At 35.4% G+C, this 19,542-nt stretch overlaps 2 protein-coding genes across 4 annotated transcripts; one reads left to right on the forward strand and one right to left on the reverse strand.

Moving 5' to 3' along the window:
• The first annotated feature begins 224 nt into the window (after positions 1–224).
• ABCC13 (multidrug resistance-associated protein 11) lies at positions 225–15,109 on the forward strand. 3 transcript variants are annotated; one of them, XM_011022298.1, is made up of 36 exons: positions 227–340; positions 584–624; positions 726–813; positions 1,280–1,435; positions 1,520–1,651; positions 1,923–2,023; positions 2,180–2,243; positions 2,889–3,134; positions 3,776–3,845; positions 4,106–4,166; positions 4,674–4,761; positions 5,683–5,801; positions 6,132–6,229; positions 6,350–6,416; positions 6,787–6,904; positions 7,023–7,139; positions 7,281–7,361; positions 7,457–7,669; positions 8,376–8,477; positions 8,561–8,628; positions 8,749–8,880; positions 8,969–9,116; positions 9,316–9,599; positions 9,704–9,860; positions 9,991–10,166; positions 10,240–10,351; positions 10,459–10,512; positions 11,538–11,660; positions 12,107–12,205; positions 12,428–12,520; positions 12,672–12,782; positions 12,852–13,013; positions 13,128–13,315; positions 13,495–13,684; positions 14,336–14,503; positions 14,682–15,109. In XM_011022298.1, the coding sequence occupies exons 1-36, from the start codon at positions 299–301 to the stop codon at positions 14,760–14,762; spliced, it is 4,350 nt and encodes a 1,449-aa protein (XP_011020600.1). In that variant the 5' UTR covers positions 227–298; the 3' UTR covers positions 14,763–15,109. The 3 variants fall into 3 exon arrangements, 2 of the variants coding, with proteins under 2 accessions (XP_011020600.1, XP_011020601.1); XR_841766.1 differs by lacking the exons at positions 14,336–14,503; positions 14,682–15,109 and having other exon boundaries at positions 225–340; positions 13,205–13,315; XM_011022299.1 differs by lacking the exons at positions 227–340; positions 584–624 and having other exon boundaries at positions 732–813; positions 1,269–1,435.
• Positions 15,110–15,369: 260 nt separating this feature from the next.
• Positions 15,370–19,010, reverse strand: LOC105122920 (probable N-acetyltransferase HLS1). Its single transcript, XM_011022300.1, has 3 exons — positions 18,717–19,010; positions 17,918–18,048; positions 15,370–16,664 (listed from the first exon to the last, which is right to left on the reverse strand). Exons 1-3 carry the CDS (start codon positions 18,936–18,938, stop codon positions 15,797–15,799), a joined length of 1,221 nt encoding a protein of 406 aa, XP_011020602.1. The 5' UTR covers positions 18,939–19,010; the 3' UTR covers positions 15,370–15,796.
• Between the last annotated feature and the right edge of the window lie 532 nt (positions 19,011–19,542).

The raw sequence follows: 19,542 nt of genomic DNA on the forward strand, positions 1-19,542 counted from the left end.
GACTTGAATCCTGGCCTTTGATTAGAACCCAACAGCATAAACCCCAACTCAAACCTTCTTACTATTAAATTTTAGAATTGGTTTTGAGGAGGAAAAATGAAAAAGATTTAAGAGCCCCAAAACTCCTGTCCATCCCCGGGTGATGTTAAAATTGCCAGTCAATGCGAAAGTCCAAAAGAAGGACACGTGGAGTTATACTAGCTCCAACAATCCCTCGACCGTTTTTCTCTCTGCTAGCCTAGTGCAACACGAACACTTGTTGTCTTGTCTATGTTTTGCTCCAAAAAACTCAGAGATCATGGAGTTCAAGAAGTCCCTCTTTTGCCCTAATTCTCCCTTTGTACGTACTTTTCTCTCCCTCTCTCTTCTCTTCCCTCTACTCTGCAACTCTCCTTTCCTCTCCTTATCATTTCCTCCGATTACTACTCTGTTCAATTACTCTTTTTTTACTCGTGAAATCTCTGTTTGGTTTGCTAGAAAGTGAATTTCTTTAAGCCCATGTGCTTTTCTATCCTTGATATATTCTCCTTCTCGGAATTCTCTCTAATATAACTTCCCATTTTTTTTAAAATTTTTTTTTCAGGTATGGGAGGGAAACACATTCTCGGAGTGTTTTGATAATTTATATCCTTACTCTTTTTTTTTTAATACATATTGAGGTTTTGTTTGTAATGTAACGGCTTCTTCTATTCTATATATAAATTGCTTTTCTTTAACATGCTTACAGTTCCAGGATTCAGTGCGAACGTTGTCACCATTGTTATAATTTTGGTGCTTGCAGTTACTCGAAGCAATGCCAGTCGAGTTCCCAGGGTAGATTCTTTAACGTTTGATTTATTTGGTTGTTGAAAATGTAAAAGAAGGGAAAAACGAAGTAAATGAATGAGGGTTTGATGGCCCAGTTGGCCTGTTAAACTAAAATATTAGTGGAGATAGCAGTGTTCCTTTTGAAAATTCACTCGAATAACTTTTTTTTTAGCCAGCCAAGGAACCTCCTTGGATGATGGATCTTTGTTAAACATATCTTCTTGATTATTAAAAAAATCTACTTTCATTTGTTTCCTTAAACTTCTTACATTGTTTCTGTACTGTAAAACCCACATGTTGAACATGAAGTTGGCAAACCTCTGGATGCTTCACACTTCACTTCCTGTTATGACTTTCCATCTTCTTCTATTTTTTCCCCTTTTATCACTGAATTTGAGTAGGGTCTCGAGATTCTCCCTCAAAGTAGTTGTTAAAACTTTAATGGATTAATATTTTTACAGTAATTGTGCAGATAAGATGTAAAGAAAAGACTGTTTTTCGTTTTCTTCCTTTACTGGGAGCACTTGTCTCATTTATGGACTTGATTTTGCTGGTGAATAAAGAACTTCATGGAAACTTTATTGCATATCATGAGTGGCTTTTCAGAAGTTCTCAATTGATAGTCTGGGTAAGCTTTTCTAATCTCAAGCTGTTTGTTTTGCTGCCATGAACTGTTGCATTAACTCAAGATTTCTTTCGTAAATTCATGCAGACAGTTATCATAATATCATCTATTTGTGCCTGCTTACATGATGTTTTTTGCAACCGGTTCCTATGTTTCTGGTGGATCATGAAATCACTATTAGGAATCCTTCATCTGCATAGAGCATTTGGTTCAATGGAGGTAATACTATTTCCATTTTTATTCCCTCTCTCCATGTTGCCGAATCCTAGATTCCTGCTTGATTTATTGTGTTGCTTTTTGTTACGTTGGCTAATTGTTTTGTTCAGATATTGTAGAAATCAGATATCTCTGTTTTTTTTCTCTGCAAAACAGAAATCATAAATTTGTAAAACTCCTCAAAAGTATGTATGGTGTTTAGACTTTTAGGCATGCAATATTTCTTTCTTTCCTGGTAAGTTGAAGGGCGAGCTTGAAACTTCTTTGGCTGCAGGTCTTGAAATGCCTTAAAGACAGTTGTGTTGTTTTGTTAGATGTCATGTTTGGCATATCCATCAACATTATCAGGATAAAACGGGCATCTCCCAAGAGCAGGTATCACTATTCATTTGTTTGCTTGTAGCATCCTTAAATAATAGGAGCTTCATCTTGTCTCTTATTTCCCGTTGAGTGTTATTCTATACATATGTGAATGCTTGACCTTGTCATTTTTCTAATATTTATTTCTATTGGCCATACTGTAACTTGTAGTTCAATGGAAGATCCACTTCTTTCAGTGGACACAGACATCGAGGAGGGTTTTCATGGAGACTCTGTAAGTAATTTGTTGTCTTTTTAAATTTCCAATGTAAGATCTGTTTTTTCTTTTTTTCTTTTTCCTTTCATAACTTAAAATTGTTAAATGGGTTATATATATATATATATCCACACATTTTTTCTTATGCTGCTTAGAAACATTCATCTATTTTAAATTTTTGAAATTGTGTTTCCTGCTAGTCCTTCCCCTAACTTTTTTCTGTAGCTACTTATTTTTTCAATTTGTGCAGTTGTTAAAATATGGCCAGAGTTTGTTTTAATTAGTTCTCTGTCTTGTATAATACAAAACCTGAACCCAAATTATATACAATATTTTTGCAAGCCTGGTCAACATATGAATCTACCCTCCTTGATTGCTTTATTGGATATCTTGGCTATGATAAGCTCATAGTTTGTTAGATCAGGATGGTACATTGCATATTGGATTACTCTGTTTGTCTTTGGTTTTCTTTAAGAATCAAATCTCCTTTTGGAAAAGGACGATATCACCGTTTCCTTTTTCATGAGTAATTCAGTGTCAATTACATGATTGAGTCGAGGCTTGTGTATATAATAAGATGCTTCTCTATGGTGCTGATTGTTAGTTTTTTTCCTCCATTGAAAGTAAAAAGTAGTGATTATTTGTACCTCATGTTTTGTCAAGGGAAATGCTAAGAGCTATTGGGATCACATGACATTCAGAACTATCACTTCTGTGATGAATCATGGAGTCATAAAGCAGCTTGGATTTGATGATTTACTTTTGCTACCTACTGACATGGAGCCTTCTACCTGTCATGATAAATTGTCAAGCTGCTGGAGAGTTCAGCTGAGCAGTCCTAACCCTTTCTTCTTTAAAGCAATCTTTTGTGCATACGGATGGCCGTATCTTTGTCTTGGTCTGCTTAAGGTAATTTAATTCCTTCAACATGAAGTCCTGTTATGTTATAATGCTTATATGCTAATGATGCTGATTCTGGTTTTAGCATAATTGTCCATTTATTCGTTAGATAAATATGGAGAGCGTGTTTTTCATTTGAATTGTGAATTACTGATATAACTCTTTGTTTTAAGGTCCCCCTCTGTTAGTTCTCTTTTTCATCATACTGATTTTGTCTCAATCATTTGATTCACCTACTGAAGGTTCTCAACTAAAACCCCCTCGCCACTGATGATGAAAACATATTCTTGAAAATATGTAGAATACAACACCCATATTTGAGTCTTGAAACATAATAAAAATATGTTTTTTTCCCATTAAAACTCTCAGAACCCAAAAGAAAAGGATGAAAAGAAAATATAAACCAAGAGATGGGATGGTGGACTACACAGTACTTTTGAGAGCATTTGGAAATTAGTTTGGCTAATAAATGTTTTATTTTTGTCAAAAATCAGTTAGCATAAGCTCATTGATGATGAAATTATGCTTCACTAGAGGAAAATACATCTAAAGAAAAATGATGAATAATTTTCTATTAATTAACTTTCAAGTATTCAAGAGTATCAGAGTATAATGTATATGTTTATGATGAAAATTTGAACTTTTCACAGGTGTTCAATGACTTTATTGGTTTTGCGGGACCACTGCTTCTTAATAAGCTCATTCGGTTTCTTCAGCAAGGTTTCCAGTGTTTGATCATTTTTTTTAACTTGTAGTTATTCCAACTTTTAAACAATGTCTATAGGTTTATGCTCTCACAAAGTTTTTCTCTGGAACTCTGTCAGTCACTTTATCTCTCTCTCATTTAACTTTTAATTTTGCAGCAATTATTTATAATGCACATGCATTTTCCTTTTTATTTTATTAAATTTTATGCTCAGTCATCCTTTTGGCTTTCCATGGATGGAAAAATGCAGTGACAATTATTTACTGCTTCTCAGATTCTATGCGATGGGATGGCTATCTTCTTGCATTATCTTTGGGCCTCACCTCTATCTTAAAGTAAATCTTTCTCTTGGTATTAATTGTTATATCATTAATTTGTCCTTTTCTTTTTTTACCTTTTATTCCTCTTCCCCACTATGATTGAATTCCAAATGTAATATCATTGTTTCTCTTTTGCTTCCTTTTTTTTAAAAGTTCTGATTAAAATAGGACTAGCATGCAGCCTAGAAGCAGTTTTCCAGATTAAAAAAAAAACCCTTTAGAATTATATATTTTTCAATCATATCTTTTTGTTAATTTTTCAGTAAAGGATTGATATAAGTAGAATACATTTCTTATTTTGGTAGTTGTCAACCGATAGCTATCAGGGGAACTGAAAGGCTTTTCCGAACCAGGATCTTGTTTTTTTTTTTTTCTTCCCTCATCCTGCAGCAGATAGCTTTTTGGATCAGCTTGATATCTGCAAGGTCATTTGGACCAAACATTAAACCTTGACAAAGTGACAAAGGCATAAAGTTTCTTTTTAATGTTGTCTCTAATGCTGTTTCTTGTCCCAATTTTCAGATCCTTTTTTGATACACAATACTCGTTTCATCTTGGAAAATTGAAGCTAAAGCTACGATCTAGTATCATGACAGTAATTTATCAGAAGGTAAATAATAATTATTCTCCTGTTTGGGTGTCTCTTTATAAATGTATGCAATTCAGTGAATATTAGTACTCTTGTTTGGTTGGACTGAGATCAATGTATTGATCTTTAATGTGAAATTAATACCTATTGAAATTAGTTTTTCACAAGCTTTGTTATCTGTGAAAAAAGTTACTCAAACTTTTCAGAAATAAGCTATTTGCTATAACTGTGATTACCAGCCTTCTTGCTTCCTTTGTGACAAGTTCTTTGTCCCTTTGAAACTCTATCACAGTCGCAAGTTATTTTTTCAAGCAATCACAAATTCACCATCTCATTTATTGTGATTTCAGTAAAATTTTCCAAATTTATTTTGAACTCATTATCAAAAGCAATTTTCAAATTGCGTACAAAAACTGATTAATTCATGAATAACAGTAATTCTTCTTCTTCTTCTTTTTTATCTTGCTGTTCAATTTCTAACCTCCTGGGTAGCAATTTCTAAACACTTTTTTTTGCTTGTGGATTATCATTTTCAGTATTTCATCATGCTCTTTCCATTCATACCTTTTATTATAATAAAATTTCTTGCAAAAGTAAGATAATACTATCAGCACACCTGGAAAAAAGGGTTTCCTGGTTGGCAGAGAAGTCTTTCATACCATTTGGCTAACATATGGTATTAGATTGCCCAATTTCTCTCTCACAACACCATAGATTTTAACTGTAGTATTTTTTCATTCTCAAGAAACAAACAAAAAAAATCTAGTCTTTGTTTTGGAAATGGCAGAAAATCCTTCCTAGATGGCTCAAGGCTTGCTCTGGATGGATAGCCTGTTATTTTATTATTTGTTTTGTCCTTTGACTTGTGTCTTCAATTTTCTAAGCACGCTATGGCTTCCACTGCTTATAATCAGTATTACATTCACTGTTACTTTTACTTAGGTCCTATGTGTTACCCAATCAGAGCGATCGAAATTTTCTGAGGGGGAAATACAGACATTTATGTCAGTAGATGCTGATCGAACTGTCAACTTGTGTAACAGTTTCCATGATATGTGGAGGTAAGAACATAATCTTGAACTTGTAAGAGAAATGTTATTATGCAGCTTGATTTACCTACTATCAAAGTCTGTTCCCATTCTTTTTTTAACACAAACTGGTTGAGCGAGAATATATAACAGCCAGGTACCCTGTCAAATGTTATTTATTCTTATTACCCAAAGTCACTCTGTTCAAATGATATAGTATCAATCAAAGAATTTTTCAGTAATATTTTTTGTAGTTATGCCAGTTTGTTTTCTGTTTTAGTTTCTTTGAGACTGACTTGCTTTTCTGGTAGCATCATCTTTGTTCAATATTGTGATCATATCAAGCTTGTATGATTGTTTCAGCTTGCCTTTGCAAATTGGAGTGGCACTGTATCTTTTGTATACACAAGTCAAGTTTGCCTTTCTTTCTGGAATGGCCATAACCATCCTTTTGATACCAGGTACTATCCAACAAAATTTTGATCTCAGAACTTTCTTTGAATTATGCATGGGTTGCCATGATGATATTCCATGGGTTGCAGCTTTAAGGGAATATATTTACTAAATTTTCTTTTATGCAGTGAATAAATGGATTTCTGAATTGATTGCAAGTGCTACTGAGAAAATGATGAAGCAAAAAGATGAGAGGTATGAATTTATATTCCTATATGAACACTGCAAAATGAATTTGAGATTCTCGGAAGTCTGATTATTATAACCTAGACCATTGGTATGCTTTCCTAGAAATGCTCAATGTCTTCAAGCTCCTGCATGAGTGTTGTGACTAAGTAGACATATGAAGCTCAGCAATGCGGTCCTCTTGTGGTGACTGGCGAATCCCAACTTGAGCAAGTTTTTTCTTGGATTCCAAATGTCTATTTTTATAAGGAGAAAAGATCTATCTTTCTTCCTATGTGGTCCTTGTTTAATTTTCTTGTTTCGAGTCCTATCAAACAGGATCAATATAATTCACATGTGATTACCTTCGATTAACAATGTATACAATATAACATGACAGGATTAGAAGGACAGGAGAAATCTTGACTCATATTCGAACTTTAAAGATGTATGGCTGGGAGCATCTTTTCTCTAGCTGGCTGATGGAGACTAGATCCTCAGAAGTCAAGCACTTAGCTGTATGATAGTATACTTTTATTCTTCTACTGTCTTTGAATAATGCATTGTAAGACACTAGTTCTTTTCATCAACTGTTCAAATATTTTTTATTTATTATGTTTGGCCCTTTCTTGTCAGACACGAAAATATTTGGATGCCTGGTGTGTATTCTTTTGGGCCACAACACCAACTCTTTTCTCTCTATTCACTTTTGGACTTTTTACTTTGATGGGGCATCAACTTGATGCTGCAACGGTATTATGATCTTATTTATATGATGCATTGATGATAAAGTTCTCTAGTTCTTTTTTTATTTTAATAATTCTTTCGCTTGTTCCCCAGCAACCATGAGGTAACTACTTGGAAAGTTGATTAATCCTAGAATCTTTCTTACAGGTCTTCACTTGTCTGGCTCTGTTTAATAATTTGATCTCTCCTCTTAATTCATTCCCATGGGTCATTAATGGATTAATTGATGTGAGTTATGCTTATCTTGTGCTTTTGGAAGTCTAGATTATTGTTCTCAGTAGTTTTGATATGGGTTGCTGCATTTTCTGTTCTTGGTAAGCCAGGCCTTTATATCAACTAGACGGTTGAGCAGGTTCCTCTGGTGTTCAGAATACAAACATGTACTCAAATGCAAAGCTGAATGTGAAGATATGGCTGTCATAGTGGATGATGCTTCTTGTACTTGGTCAAGTAGTGAAGAAAAGCAACCAAACCTGGTGTTGAATCATGTGAATCTGTGCCTTTCAAAGGGTTCATTGGTTGCGATAATTGGAGAGGTCAAATCTTTGCTTGATGTTTTCTAACAGTCAATTTCTCCCACATTTCCGTATATGTACTGACTTGATGATGAACTATCAATTGCTTCTGAAACATTGTAAGTTGGATGGAGGTAGGAATAGGATACTCACCTTCTGTGAGAGTTTTTCTTGATAAAGTAATGAAGAAATTTTAACTTGCCTGATTGTACATGAGATAATAAACTCAGATTTTCTTGTCCATCTTAATTCATTTTTTTTCCCCTTTTAACAGCTTGGGTAATAGGAACTATAGGCTTTTAAGATGTGGTGTAGAGACTTGGGTGATCCTTTATGTGCAGATTAGTACATGATTTGTGAAGAGATCTTAAAAGACACACCCATGCACAATTTGTACAAATGGAAAGTACATCATAAATAGGTGATTAGCTCGTCTTCTCTGCCACCTTGCTTCATTACATCAATGGTTCGGCCAAGCGAGCTTACCTCCCATAACACTAAGACCATGTTGCTATTAATTTTCAGAATGAGATATAAAATCTTGAAACACACAAAATACCATGGCAATATGAAGTTATGAAAATGATTCTAATAATAGTGAACCAGTACATAGATTTATAGTTTTATTTGATAAGAGGTTGCTTCGATCAGACCTCTTTCCCCATGAAGGATCTCATTTCTGTATCTCCTGCTTTCGTTATTCTCTTGGCTGACTTCATCTATTCAGGTTGGTTCAGGTAAATCATCCTTGTTAAGTGCAATGCTAGGAGAAATGACGCTCATCCATGGATCAGTTCATTCAAGTGGATCTGTAGCATATGTACCTCAGGTTTATGGAAATTTCTTTTTAGGATTCATACATTACACCTTTTCATTCAAACATTTTTGTACTGATATCTGCTGGAATTGTAGGTTCCGTGGATTATGTCTGGAACAATACGTGACAATATTTTGTTTGGGAAAAATTATGATTCAAGAAGGTATTAAGATGTTGTCCTCAAGATTTTCATCTTTCTTGTTTAGAGAATTTGTATTTCATTTGTTCTTTTCAAGTCCATGTCATTTAGTTTTTCCTAATCCTTTCTTTCTACCTTGAGAAGATATTCAGATACAATCCGGGCCTGTGCATTAGATGTTGATATTTCACTAATGGCTGGAGGTGACATGGCTCATATTGGATCTAAAGGAATTAACTTATCTGGTGGACAGAGAGCTCGTCTTGCTTTGGCAAGGTTATATTCAATTCATCTGTTCATTTTAGCTAGCTTCTTGATGATTTTTCTTGAACCTTTTCTATTTCTTCCAATTGACATGCAACAGGGCCATTTATCAAGGGTTGGATACATATATGCTTGATGATGTGCTCAGCGCAGTCGATGCACAAGTTGCTAGGTGGATATTAAACAATGCTATTCTTGGTCCTTTTATGGACCAAAAGACTCGTATTCTTTGCACCCACAATGTACAGGTAGATGTCTTTCTTTGGATATCCACATGTCTATTTAAGACCCAAGTTGAGCCAAACTGTGAGCAGAATTTACTGGTTGATTGAAAGTAAGGATTTGAGCCAGCAGTGCTAGTCATGGAAGAACAGTTCGATTTTTATACTAAAAGAATTTTGTGACATATTTGAAAATGAGTGTAAAGTATGCTTTCAACTGTCTCAGGCAATTTCTTCTGCTGATATGGTTGTTGTAATGGATAAAGGACAAGTGACATGGGTTGGAAGTTCAGTTGACTTGGCAGTTTCATCATATCCAGCATTTTCTCCCCAAAACGAATTTGATGCACTCTCTGATGTTCAAGGGAAAGAACTGAGCATGGCTGATTCTATTCAAGTCAGTCATAGTCACCTTCCTGAGAGGGAGTCTAATCATGTTTCAGAGGAAGTACAAGAGATTGTTGAGGCTGAGTCACGGAAAGAGGGCAGAGTTGAACTTGCTGTATACAAGTAATTACTTTTTTCAATTAACTTTTCATGGCAGAATCTCTGATTAGCAAAACTACTTCAATTTAGTTTTATTGTTAATTTTTACAATTGTTGTCCCACTGCAGGAATTATGCAGCATTTTCTGGTTGGTTCATCACAGTTGTAATATTTCTCTCAGCTATTCTAATGCAAGCTTCTCGTAATGGAAATGATCTATGGCTGTCATTTTGGGTTGACACGGCAGGGAGCAGTCAGATAGAGTACTCAATTTCCTTTTATCTGGTAATTGCTTTCATTTTTAATGGTAATACTGCCGTGTTTACTTGGTCCTCACTTCAACCTGCATTTATGAAACAGCATGGAGTAAATTTTATGATTGCTTTGCAGTAAAATTCCACTGTTGACAGTGCAGGTTGTACTCTGTATATTTTGCATTATAAATTCCGCTCTAACGTTGGTAAGAGCATTCTCCTTTGCGTTTGGCGGGTTACGAGCTGCAGTTCAGGTGCATAATACATTGCTTAATAAGCTTATTGATGCACCCGTACAATTCTTTGATCAAACACCAGGTGGAAGAATACTTAACAGGTGAGTAGGAATACTCTTAGTGATTAATTTCACTAATGTTTATCCAGTCAACTCATTTTACTTTACTTTGTAGGTTTTCTTCAGATCTCTACACAATAGATGATTCTCTTCCCTTCATCCTCAACATTTTCCTTGCCAATTTTGTTGGCCTGTTGGGAATAGCAGTAATTTTGTCATATGTGCAGGTAATATAAAAATTTCTTGCCTGTGGTTTAATGATGCAGAAATTTCAATTCCTTCACTTCCCCCACCTTGAATCTATTTTCTTAAGGGGTTCTATATATGCGTGCAGGTCTTCTTCTTGCTTCTGCTATTGCCATTTTGGTTTATCTACAGCAAGCTACAGGTAGATCAATACATACATGACTTCAAAATTCAAAATTGTCGCAGTTTCAAATTTCAATTTTAGTGTCAGTTTCCATCCAAAAAGCAAAGCATATAAGTGAAAAGTCATGCTTTGAAACTTCTATTTTAAGCACCATCGAAAAAGTCACATTCTTGGATTTGGCCTTTGTGAAAATTAGTTGGAATTTCTAAAGTTTTCACCCACAAGTAAAGACATTAAATTTGCAAAATCTGGGTGCTTGTTTCTTCAGAAACTCAATTTCTATATTATAGTAATGTTACTGCCTTTCCAGCCACCCCCCACCAACATCTTTGAGCATTCCTGACATCCCCTAGTTAATTACCAAAATACAAGGATATATCCTTGGGGAAGTGAAATAAGTGAATATAAGATGTTATACAACTGTGGATGATGCTTCATAAGTATATGAAGACTCCAGCTGGACTGCAGGTCAATCATTTGTGCATAAAAATGAATACAAGATATTACAGATCTATTGTTAATGTGAACACTTTAGAAGCTTCAAGGAACTGTAGTTTGACTGGAAGTCGGTTAGTCTTCAAAAGGAAAATGATATGTCCAAGGTGAACGTGACATATATTGATTAAAAAGTTCCATGATTATCCAGAACAGAGCCCCACTTGAGTTTGAAAACGTAGAGTGGTGAGCTTTTCCAAGTATATTGCAATTAGGTCAACTGTGTCTTAATCTTTCAGGGAAAATGGTGCGAGAGTAGTCAACTCAGATTCCAAATTCTTCAATGTGCCATCTTCTTTGATACATCCTTAGTCCTAACTGATGCTCATTTATAAGATCAGCAGCTAATGCCTTCTAAATCACTCTCATTTATGTAATCACACTAATGTAACTGAAGGAATGAGATTTGCTAAGGAAAAAAAAAGATTTAAATTTTATAACATGTTTTCGAAAGTCATTACATCTTTTTTAGATAAGTTGCTGTAATTTGTATCTCTCTTATATTTAGAGAGCTTTGAACCTGTCTACTTAAAAAGCTGCCTTTTCAGTTCTTTTACAGATCAACATCAAGGGAACTGCGAAGGCTGGACAGTGTTTCACGTTCTCCAATATATGCAACCTTCACAGAGACACTCGATGGAGCATCCACCATTAGGGCATTCAAGTCTGAGGTAGATATTTGGCTGTTACATTTGAGAATAATTTGTTATAATGGCAACCAGCTGAATTTCTATTTCTCTTCAACTGTATCATCTCAGAAAAGGAAGAATAAAAATAAGAAAATGGAATCAGCATAGCTAACATAAATATGGAGAAATTCTTTAAAATACTTTAAGTGTCTCAGTCAGGAATGCTGATCCTAGATGTGTAGTTTCTGCTTATATTGTGTATTTCAAAGTATTTATGATGTATGTTTAACTTCCAGTTTGTGACTGAATTGTTTAGCCATGAGATATGGTTGAATGCTAGGCCTAAAAGTAGATTAAGGGGATAGTTTTCTTTTTCCTTCTCACTTACGTGATGAGTTTCTATTCGTTGTTATGAAGAATAGGTGTTTCTAAAACTTGCAATAAAATGAAAAATAACACAGAGACTGAACAGTGCTGATCGTGAACAGGACTTTTTCATGGAGAAATTTATTGAGCATGTGACTTTGTATCAGCGAACATCTTACTCGGAGATAATAGCAAGTTTGTGGCTTTCCCTGCGTCTCCAGGTATGTATATCTTGGAGAGGAAAATATTACAAAAGTATGGGATATTGAAAGTTTTTATGAGGAATTTTGATTTTCACAGTGAGAAATCTATTTAGTTTGAAGAAATTCAGTGTGTGAATTTTATATTTTGTATGATTTTTTCAATAATAGTTACAGTTGGAAGTGAAGGGTGGCATTTGCAATTTGTTTTGGTTATTCTACTAACTAGTGATCTTCTTTTAGTTGTTAGCAGCAGTTATCATCTCATTTGTTGCCATGATGGCTGTTATTGGATCTCATGACTATTTACCAATCAACTTTGGCACCCCCGGGCTGGTAAGGCATTCAGTCTCATCAGTCTTCATTTTTTACTTATCCCATTTTATTTCCGAAGATGTGGTAGTTGCTTGAATTAACAATCTCATATAGATAAATGCCACTTATTTTGAGTTCAGATTATAGTTCAAGATGGTATCTTTGGTTGCAGGTAGGTTTGGCTCTCTCATATGCAGCTCCAATCGTGTCTCTATTAGGAAGTTTCTTAACAAGTTTTACTGAAACCGAGAAGGAAATGGTATCTGTTGAGAGAGCTCTTCAGGTATAAGATAAAATTTATTTATTGCATGTCCTTCTCTGTTAATTACTTACTTGATTCTACTCTCTTCAGTATATGGACATTCCCCAAGAAGAACTCAGGGGATCTCAGTCTCTGAATCTAGACTGGCCATTTCAAGGAACGATTGAGTTTCAGAATGTTACGATGAGATATATGCCATCTTTGCCACCTGCACTACGTAGAATTAATTTTACAGTTCCTGGAGGGATGAAGGTTAGTGCTCATATTGAGACTTGTGTTGACCACTGCCCAACATGCATATGATTTTGTGTTTGGAGCTAAAGTTTTCCAATGTAGGTTTTCATGTTATGTAGTTAAATTGAATAGGTTGGAGTTGTTGCAAGAACAGGTGCTGGCAAATCTAGTATTTTGAATGCCCTTTTTCGCCTAACTCCAATATGCAGTGGTTGTATTGTCGTGGATGGCCTTGACATAACTGATGTTCCTGTTAGAGATCTCCGTAAATGCTTTGCTGTTGTTCCTCAGAGTCCATTCCTATTTGAAGGGTCATTAAGGTACAGTTTAACTGATCCTTTGTCCTGGCATAAGGTGTCAGATCATGTGCTTCTTTAATACCTGTTGAAGTCAGCAGCATTCATTCTTTGACTTGAAATAATTGAATAATATCTTCTTCTTCTTTTTTATGAATGAATAATATCAACTACTGTAAATAATTAGTCTTGCAAATTTCTAGGGATAACCTAGATCCATTCCAGATGAATAATGACTTGAAAATCTGGAATATTCTGGAGAAATGCCATGTCAAAGAGGAAGTAGAATCAGCAGGCGGACTGGATATCCACATAAAGGAATCTGGATCATCCTTTTCTGTTGGGCAAAGGCAGCTCCTTTGCCTTGCACGCGCTCTTCTTAAATTGTCCAAGGTAAAAGAATTGTAAAAAAATCTAAAGAATCTCATTTAGGAATAGGGCTGAGTTCTTATGGTTTTACACACGCATATTTCAAGCAAATGTGGTTATTTTCATGTATAAAAGGTTGTTTGATGGACATTTTCCGAAAAAGTAACCTATTCATCCAGGGAAGTGAATATATAATTCTTTGAAACAATGATTAAATACATGTGATGGAGGTTTGTACAAGACAATGAGATGTATGATCGATCAAGAAGTCAAAAGGCTCCTTGATCATTTTAGAAGACCTACTATGATTTGCTTGCATAACATTGGATTGATCGTGGGTGATCTAATATTTTTTTTGGTCAATTATCATGGGATAATATGTATTAGTCATGGGGAAACCTTGGATTTATATTTTGCATGGTTATCTGGGATATCCTCAATGTTTTGTTATCCATCTATAGGCTGAAACAAAATTAGGGTTTTATACAAGTTTAGTAAGTGACCATTCTCTTAGTTACATTTCTTACGACCCAAGTTAGATCAACAGACAGTCTCTTTAGAAATTTTAAGAAGACTTTGGCTTTGATAGGTTTGTAGACAAAACTGAGGGGAAGAGTGCATTTACATGAGAGTGTGCTTGTGCGTTTGGTGATTACTGACATTAAAAAATCTCAGGTACTTTGCTTGGATGAGTGCACAGCCAATGTTGACACTCGAACAGGTTCAGTACTACAAAGTACTATATTCAGTGAATGCAGGGCCATGACGGTGATCACAATTGCTCATCGCATTTCCACAGTTTTGAATATGGACAACATCCTTGTTCTTGACCGAGGAAACCTGGTACGCTTATTTTCTGTTTCTTTTTTGAGAAATTCACACGCTGTTTTTTGTTTAACATACATGTTAATTATCCTACGTCTTAGTTTAATTGGGATCTTGATTGTTTCCCAGCATTTTCAATATTTGTTCTTCAATATATATGAAGAGTTCTTCAACATATATTTCTCTGATTATGTAGGTTGAGCAAGGTAACCCACAAGCTCTTCTACAAGACGAATCCTCCATATTTTCAAGTTTTGCTAGAGCTTCAACAATGTAGTTGTGGAACCTGGTGTGGTTCACAATGCAAAAGCCTAATTGATACGAAGTAATCACATAAGGTTGTTTAGAATCAAGCTAACCATGAATGATGGACCGTGTAATCTGGGAATCGAGACTTGTTAGTTATTGATAATTTTCTTTATGGTCTTTTTTTGTTTTTTAAATCCATCGGAATTGTATTCCTTGCCTTAAATATTTCTTCTCTATAAGTTGAGGGAATGCCAATATTTTTCTATTCAATCAAGTTATACCGCCATGGAACTGGATTTGATCGGTTGGTAAGAGTTGCAGCTTAGCTTAATTTGGATTGAAAATCCATTAATATAATCATAATTTTATCCATAATTATTTCTAGAACTAGCCCATGTTTGACCAGCCAAGCAGGCAGAGGACCCCGCATGATTTCTCTCTCTCCCCCAATTCGAATGTAATCAGCTAAACTTGCAAACGGTATTTCTATGTTTGTCTGTATTTGTTTAAGATTTAAGGCTATGTCAGAGCCTTTGTTCTTTATTATTTCTTCTTTCATAGAGCCTAAGATTAATGTTTGATAAAGAGACATGTCTCTTTTTTCCTGGCTTTTTTTTTATAATAATTAATTTTTTATTTCAAAGCAGTAATTGAGGGATCTCATTCAGCAAGCAAAGATATTTCAAGAAATGAAAGCATGCTGATCTCCATCGCAAACAATAAAGAACCCACAAGCGCTACGCTCCAGAACCCAACCATAAAATAAAACCCTAAATGCCATGCTCACATATAATAAAAGCATTCGTACTCGATCCCGCTGCCAACTTCAATGTTAGGCGGAGTACCGTCTTCGCTACAGTTGGTGGAGAGAGGAGACCCCCGCCGTTCGGTGCCCATGAAACAGGATGGATCAAAGCTTTGCAACTAAGTTCAAATGACTTGAAAACGCCAACCTTGACACATGCTTTTGAGGGTTGAAGAAAAATCTATAGAAGAAGAAGATACTTATTTTTCCATTTTTTACTTTTATTCTATGTTTGTGTTGACGATGGCATGCGGCGGTCAACTATCCCGTGGGTCAACAAAAATGACCGGTGAAGAAGTTCCACATTTCATCCAATCCGGCGGCTCAGATTCTCTACCACCATCTGGTTTTTCATCAGCAAGTTTCTTGATGCACCACAAATCTTCAGCCCATGAAAATTTCCTCCAGTGTGGGATCGCCTCCCTAACAGGGTCCCTCTGGCCCACCTCAGTCACCACGGCCCCGCACCCATCATCATCTCTAGCCATATTATGTGCAAATGCACATAGAGCCTTCATGAGCCGCGGTGCATTTTTACCTTCCATGTGTAGCCCGTACAAGAAATAAACACCGAATTGTCTAAATACGTCAGGAAATGAAGGCAGCCTTAGCCATGGCATCCAAGCATCTAGCAACCTAGAGCCTGTGCAACATGCATGTGTTAATTTAGACACTCCCTTCACTTGTAATTTGAACACTTCTTTAGTGTTCCATACGCTTAGTATGGCGAAATTTGAGGGCAGGATTCCTGTTTTTGAATCCCATTGAGAGAGACAATTCTTGGGCGCAGCCATGAACGTGCCCAAATTGAGCTTACTAGACAAAATTGTGCCAATATCTTTAGCGAAGAATTCTGCATCGACAAACACTCGAGAGTAAATTGTTTCTGCGAGTTTTGGTGTGAGTCGAATGGTTGCAATGTCGGAGCCTAATGGCTTGTAATGCGCGTGAACCGGCTGCACTAGCATGGTAAGAGTCCTAAATTTTGTGTAACAACATTTTCTTGTGAACAAATTAATGGAAGATTCATTGGTGCAATCTGTAGCCATGTATGAATACTCTGCACCTTGTTGCTTACACCTTTTTTCTATTTCTTGAACCAATTTTATGCCAATGCCAAGCCTCCTGTAACATTGCCAAAGCTGAAAGTATTAAGAAAACGCAAGCATGATATAAATTGTTTGATGGTTTTTGTCCGATGTGAGTACAAAAGGTACCTGGGGTTGGTAAAATAAAGGGAAAGTAAGGAACATTTTTGAAGATTATAAGGGCCATGATAGAATTTAAAAATAAGAATTTGTGATCATGGATACATATAGTATATCTTATAAGCTTTTGCCAAAGGAACTGTGCATAGTGGCCCGTGCTTGTTGACCAAATTAGTATTATATTCTGTGAAGGAAGTAGATGTGGTGGACCATTTATGTGCCTGGTGAAGTAATTTTAGGTGGTAACAAAGTGGGAAAAACAAGGTATCTAATTGTCTTAAGCTTTTTCTGAGGTAAAAGAAGTCTTTGTATTGGATTCATGTGTTAATGCCAAGCTAGCTAGCTTGCCTTGCCTCATTCCAATATACGAGGAACAAATGTTTTCTCTTTATAGTCGAATCTAATCGTGCGTTTTGTGGGGGTGGCAATGGTTCTTGGAAACCCACAAGAGTAATAGAAGAAAGAAAACATGCAGTTAGATTTTGCAGATTAAGGTTGCAATTTAACTAAGTTCAAAATACAGCTACAATACCCCCATAAGAATTATGTATATATTAATCAGGTTAATTCGTGAATTAATTAGTTATTTTTTCAATAAAAGTCAACCTGGGTTAAATTTTGTGCACCGGGTTAGCGTATTTTTTTTTTAGATTAACGTGGGTGTCCGGGCCAGCTTGCGCGCACCACGACTAATCCCACGAGCCCTGAAGTTAACGACCATGTAAGCCTCCAGTGGCCATCATATGAGCAACCAAGGACTCGAACCTGAGACCACAGAGGGAGCAAACCCCTTAGTCCCAAGTCTTTACCACTTGACCACCACCTAGATGGTTGGGTTAGCGTATTTACTTAAATACGCACGGGTTAGCGTATTTAAGTATACCAGTCCTTGTAACTGCTGTTCAAAGGTGAAGGAGAACCCAAAAAATAAGAAAAAGAGAACAGTTTTCATAATTGTTTGTTTTCAGGTGAAGGCTTGTTCATGCCATGAAACGCTTCGTGAACACTGTAAACACCCAAATGACACTGTAGTTTTGTGAGAGTACTGGCGTTAATATATTGCACTTCTTATGCTTCTCTAATCAAGTAGCGGAAGAGAAGTAATTAAATGCAAATGATCAGGAAAACAAAGAAGTACAAACAATTTTTGAGAAAAAGAAAGAGAGAGACCTGTGAGAAGGAGAAACCCTTAATCCCAGAATGTAAGCCAGCTTTACATAACCTGAACTTCCTCTTGTCACGGTTTTTATACAGGCTCTTATTACCCCTGCCATCTCTCCTCCTTCACCGCATTCAGCAACCTGGAAACATAACTGTCACTACACAAAGGGAAAAGGAGGCGATTTTTCACTGTCAAATTTAATAATTTTATTGTTAGAAATTTATGTCGGTATTTACACTAACGTTTTATCTATAATTATTTTATTAATGAAATCATGGACGGAAACCATCCGTTAAAAAAACAATTATTGGTAATTTCTGATTTTGCGGTAATTTTGTTATTAATAAATTTATTGATAGCTTTATAAACGGACCACGTGTGTAAAAAAATTTATCCACTTCAATTCATTATAATTTTTTTAGTAATAATTAGTATATTTCTGACCGGATAATCATAGGTAATTCTGTAAATAAGTTTCAGTGATATTTATAATAATTTTTATCTAACTTTTTAAAATAAATTAATAAAATAATTTTATTAGTGATTTAACAGGTGTTGCTGTAGGAGTATTTTTTGGTAAATCTTTTCCAATTCTGTGGATCCAGCCACAATGTAAACTTCCTCCTCCTATCTTCACAAAAATACCATCAAATCTCTTATTCAAACCAAGTTCTTCTTACCTAGAGATTATGTGATAATGCAACATGAATGAATTTTGATGCATTTCTCTTTTTACTAACTTAAGTGTAACATAGAAAATAAAAACAAGCTGGTGGAACTGATTAAAATGGATGAACAGCTGCTTACAAGCATAACATGAGATGGAAAGTGGCGAATCCGACAAATCGGATCGCCCATAAGATCAGTAACAAGTGAAGGCTTTCCCCTTTGGCCAATCTCACACCTCTTTTCCATTTCCTCTACAGCCACCTTGTCTCTACCTTCATCATACTCTCTCACCACCACAAAATTCTCTGTCTCGCCGACCAGCAATGGTGGGAAATTGTCTGCAGCTATTTTTAGTGACATGGTTTGAAAAAGAAAACTTGTGTTAGCTAGCAATGTATAGAGATTATAGAGAGTGATGAATATAGACCTCAAAGGCTGTCACTCAGTGTGGTGAAGATCTCTAGCTCACCATATTTTATATAGTATTGAAGGTTCAGTCGTGGACCTCTTAAACAGTATTAGTGGGGAATTGTTTTTCTATCTAGGTAACCATACATACATACATATTTTGTAATGTTGTCGTTATAGTTATATGTATTTTAATAAAAATATTCATTTTGCAACAGGACAAGAGATTTGTTACAAGTTAAAATCCTCAAAAAACCCAAAACACTATATAATATTAAAAAATAATTAAAATATTAAATTTTTATCCATCCATGTTTTCACTTGCCAAAATTTATCACAACCATTTATATAAAAAAAACTAAAAAACTCTAGTAATCTTAAATAAAAAAAATAAACTAGAAAAAATACATTAGTGTGTGTGAATGTAGTTATAGGCAGATAAAATCGTTATTTGTTGACTAAATTTGAGATGTGTTTACCAAGAAAAAAATTAAATTGGACCAACAAAAGCATAGTAGTTTTCCCTAAGCATGTTTAATTAGTTATTTACATCTTC

This window comes from Populus euphratica, unplaced genomic scaffold, assembly GCF_000495115.2.
Source record: "Populus euphratica unplaced genomic scaffold, PopEup_1.0 scaffold8.1, whole genome shotgun sequence".
Taxonomy (NCBI): Eukaryota; Viridiplantae; Streptophyta; class Magnoliopsida; order Malpighiales; family Salicaceae; genus Populus; species Populus euphratica.

What these genes read in the sequence shown, in the direction of transcription:
- ABCC13 (XM_011022298.1), top strand. Translation starts at nt 299, where the DNA reads ATGGAGTTCAAGAAGTCCCTCTTTTGCCCTAATTCTCCCTTT. An exon ending in TTTGCCCTAATTCTCCCTTT is followed by an intron (nt 341 to 583) that starts GTACGTACTTTT and finishes TTTTTTTTTCAG; the next exon opens with GTATGGGAGGGAAACACATT. An exon ending in AACCATCCTTTTGATACCAG is followed by an intron (nt 6,230 to 6,349) that starts GTACTATCCAAC and finishes TCTTTTATGCAG; the next exon opens with TGAATAAATGGATTTCTGAA.
- LOC105122920 (XM_011022300.1), bottom strand. Translation starts at nt 18,938, where the DNA reads ATGTCACTAAAAATAGCTGCAGACAATTTCCCACCATTGCTGGTCGGC. An exon ending in TTCCATCTCATGTTATGCTT is followed by an intron (nt 18,049 to 18,716) that starts GTAAGCAGCTGT and finishes TTATGTTTCCAG; the next exon opens with GTTGCTGAATGCGGTGAAGG. An exon ending in AGGGTTTCTCCTTCTCACAG is followed by an intron (nt 16,665 to 17,917) that starts GTCTCTCTCTTT and finishes GCAATGTTACAG; the next exon opens with GAGGCTTGGCATTGGCATAA.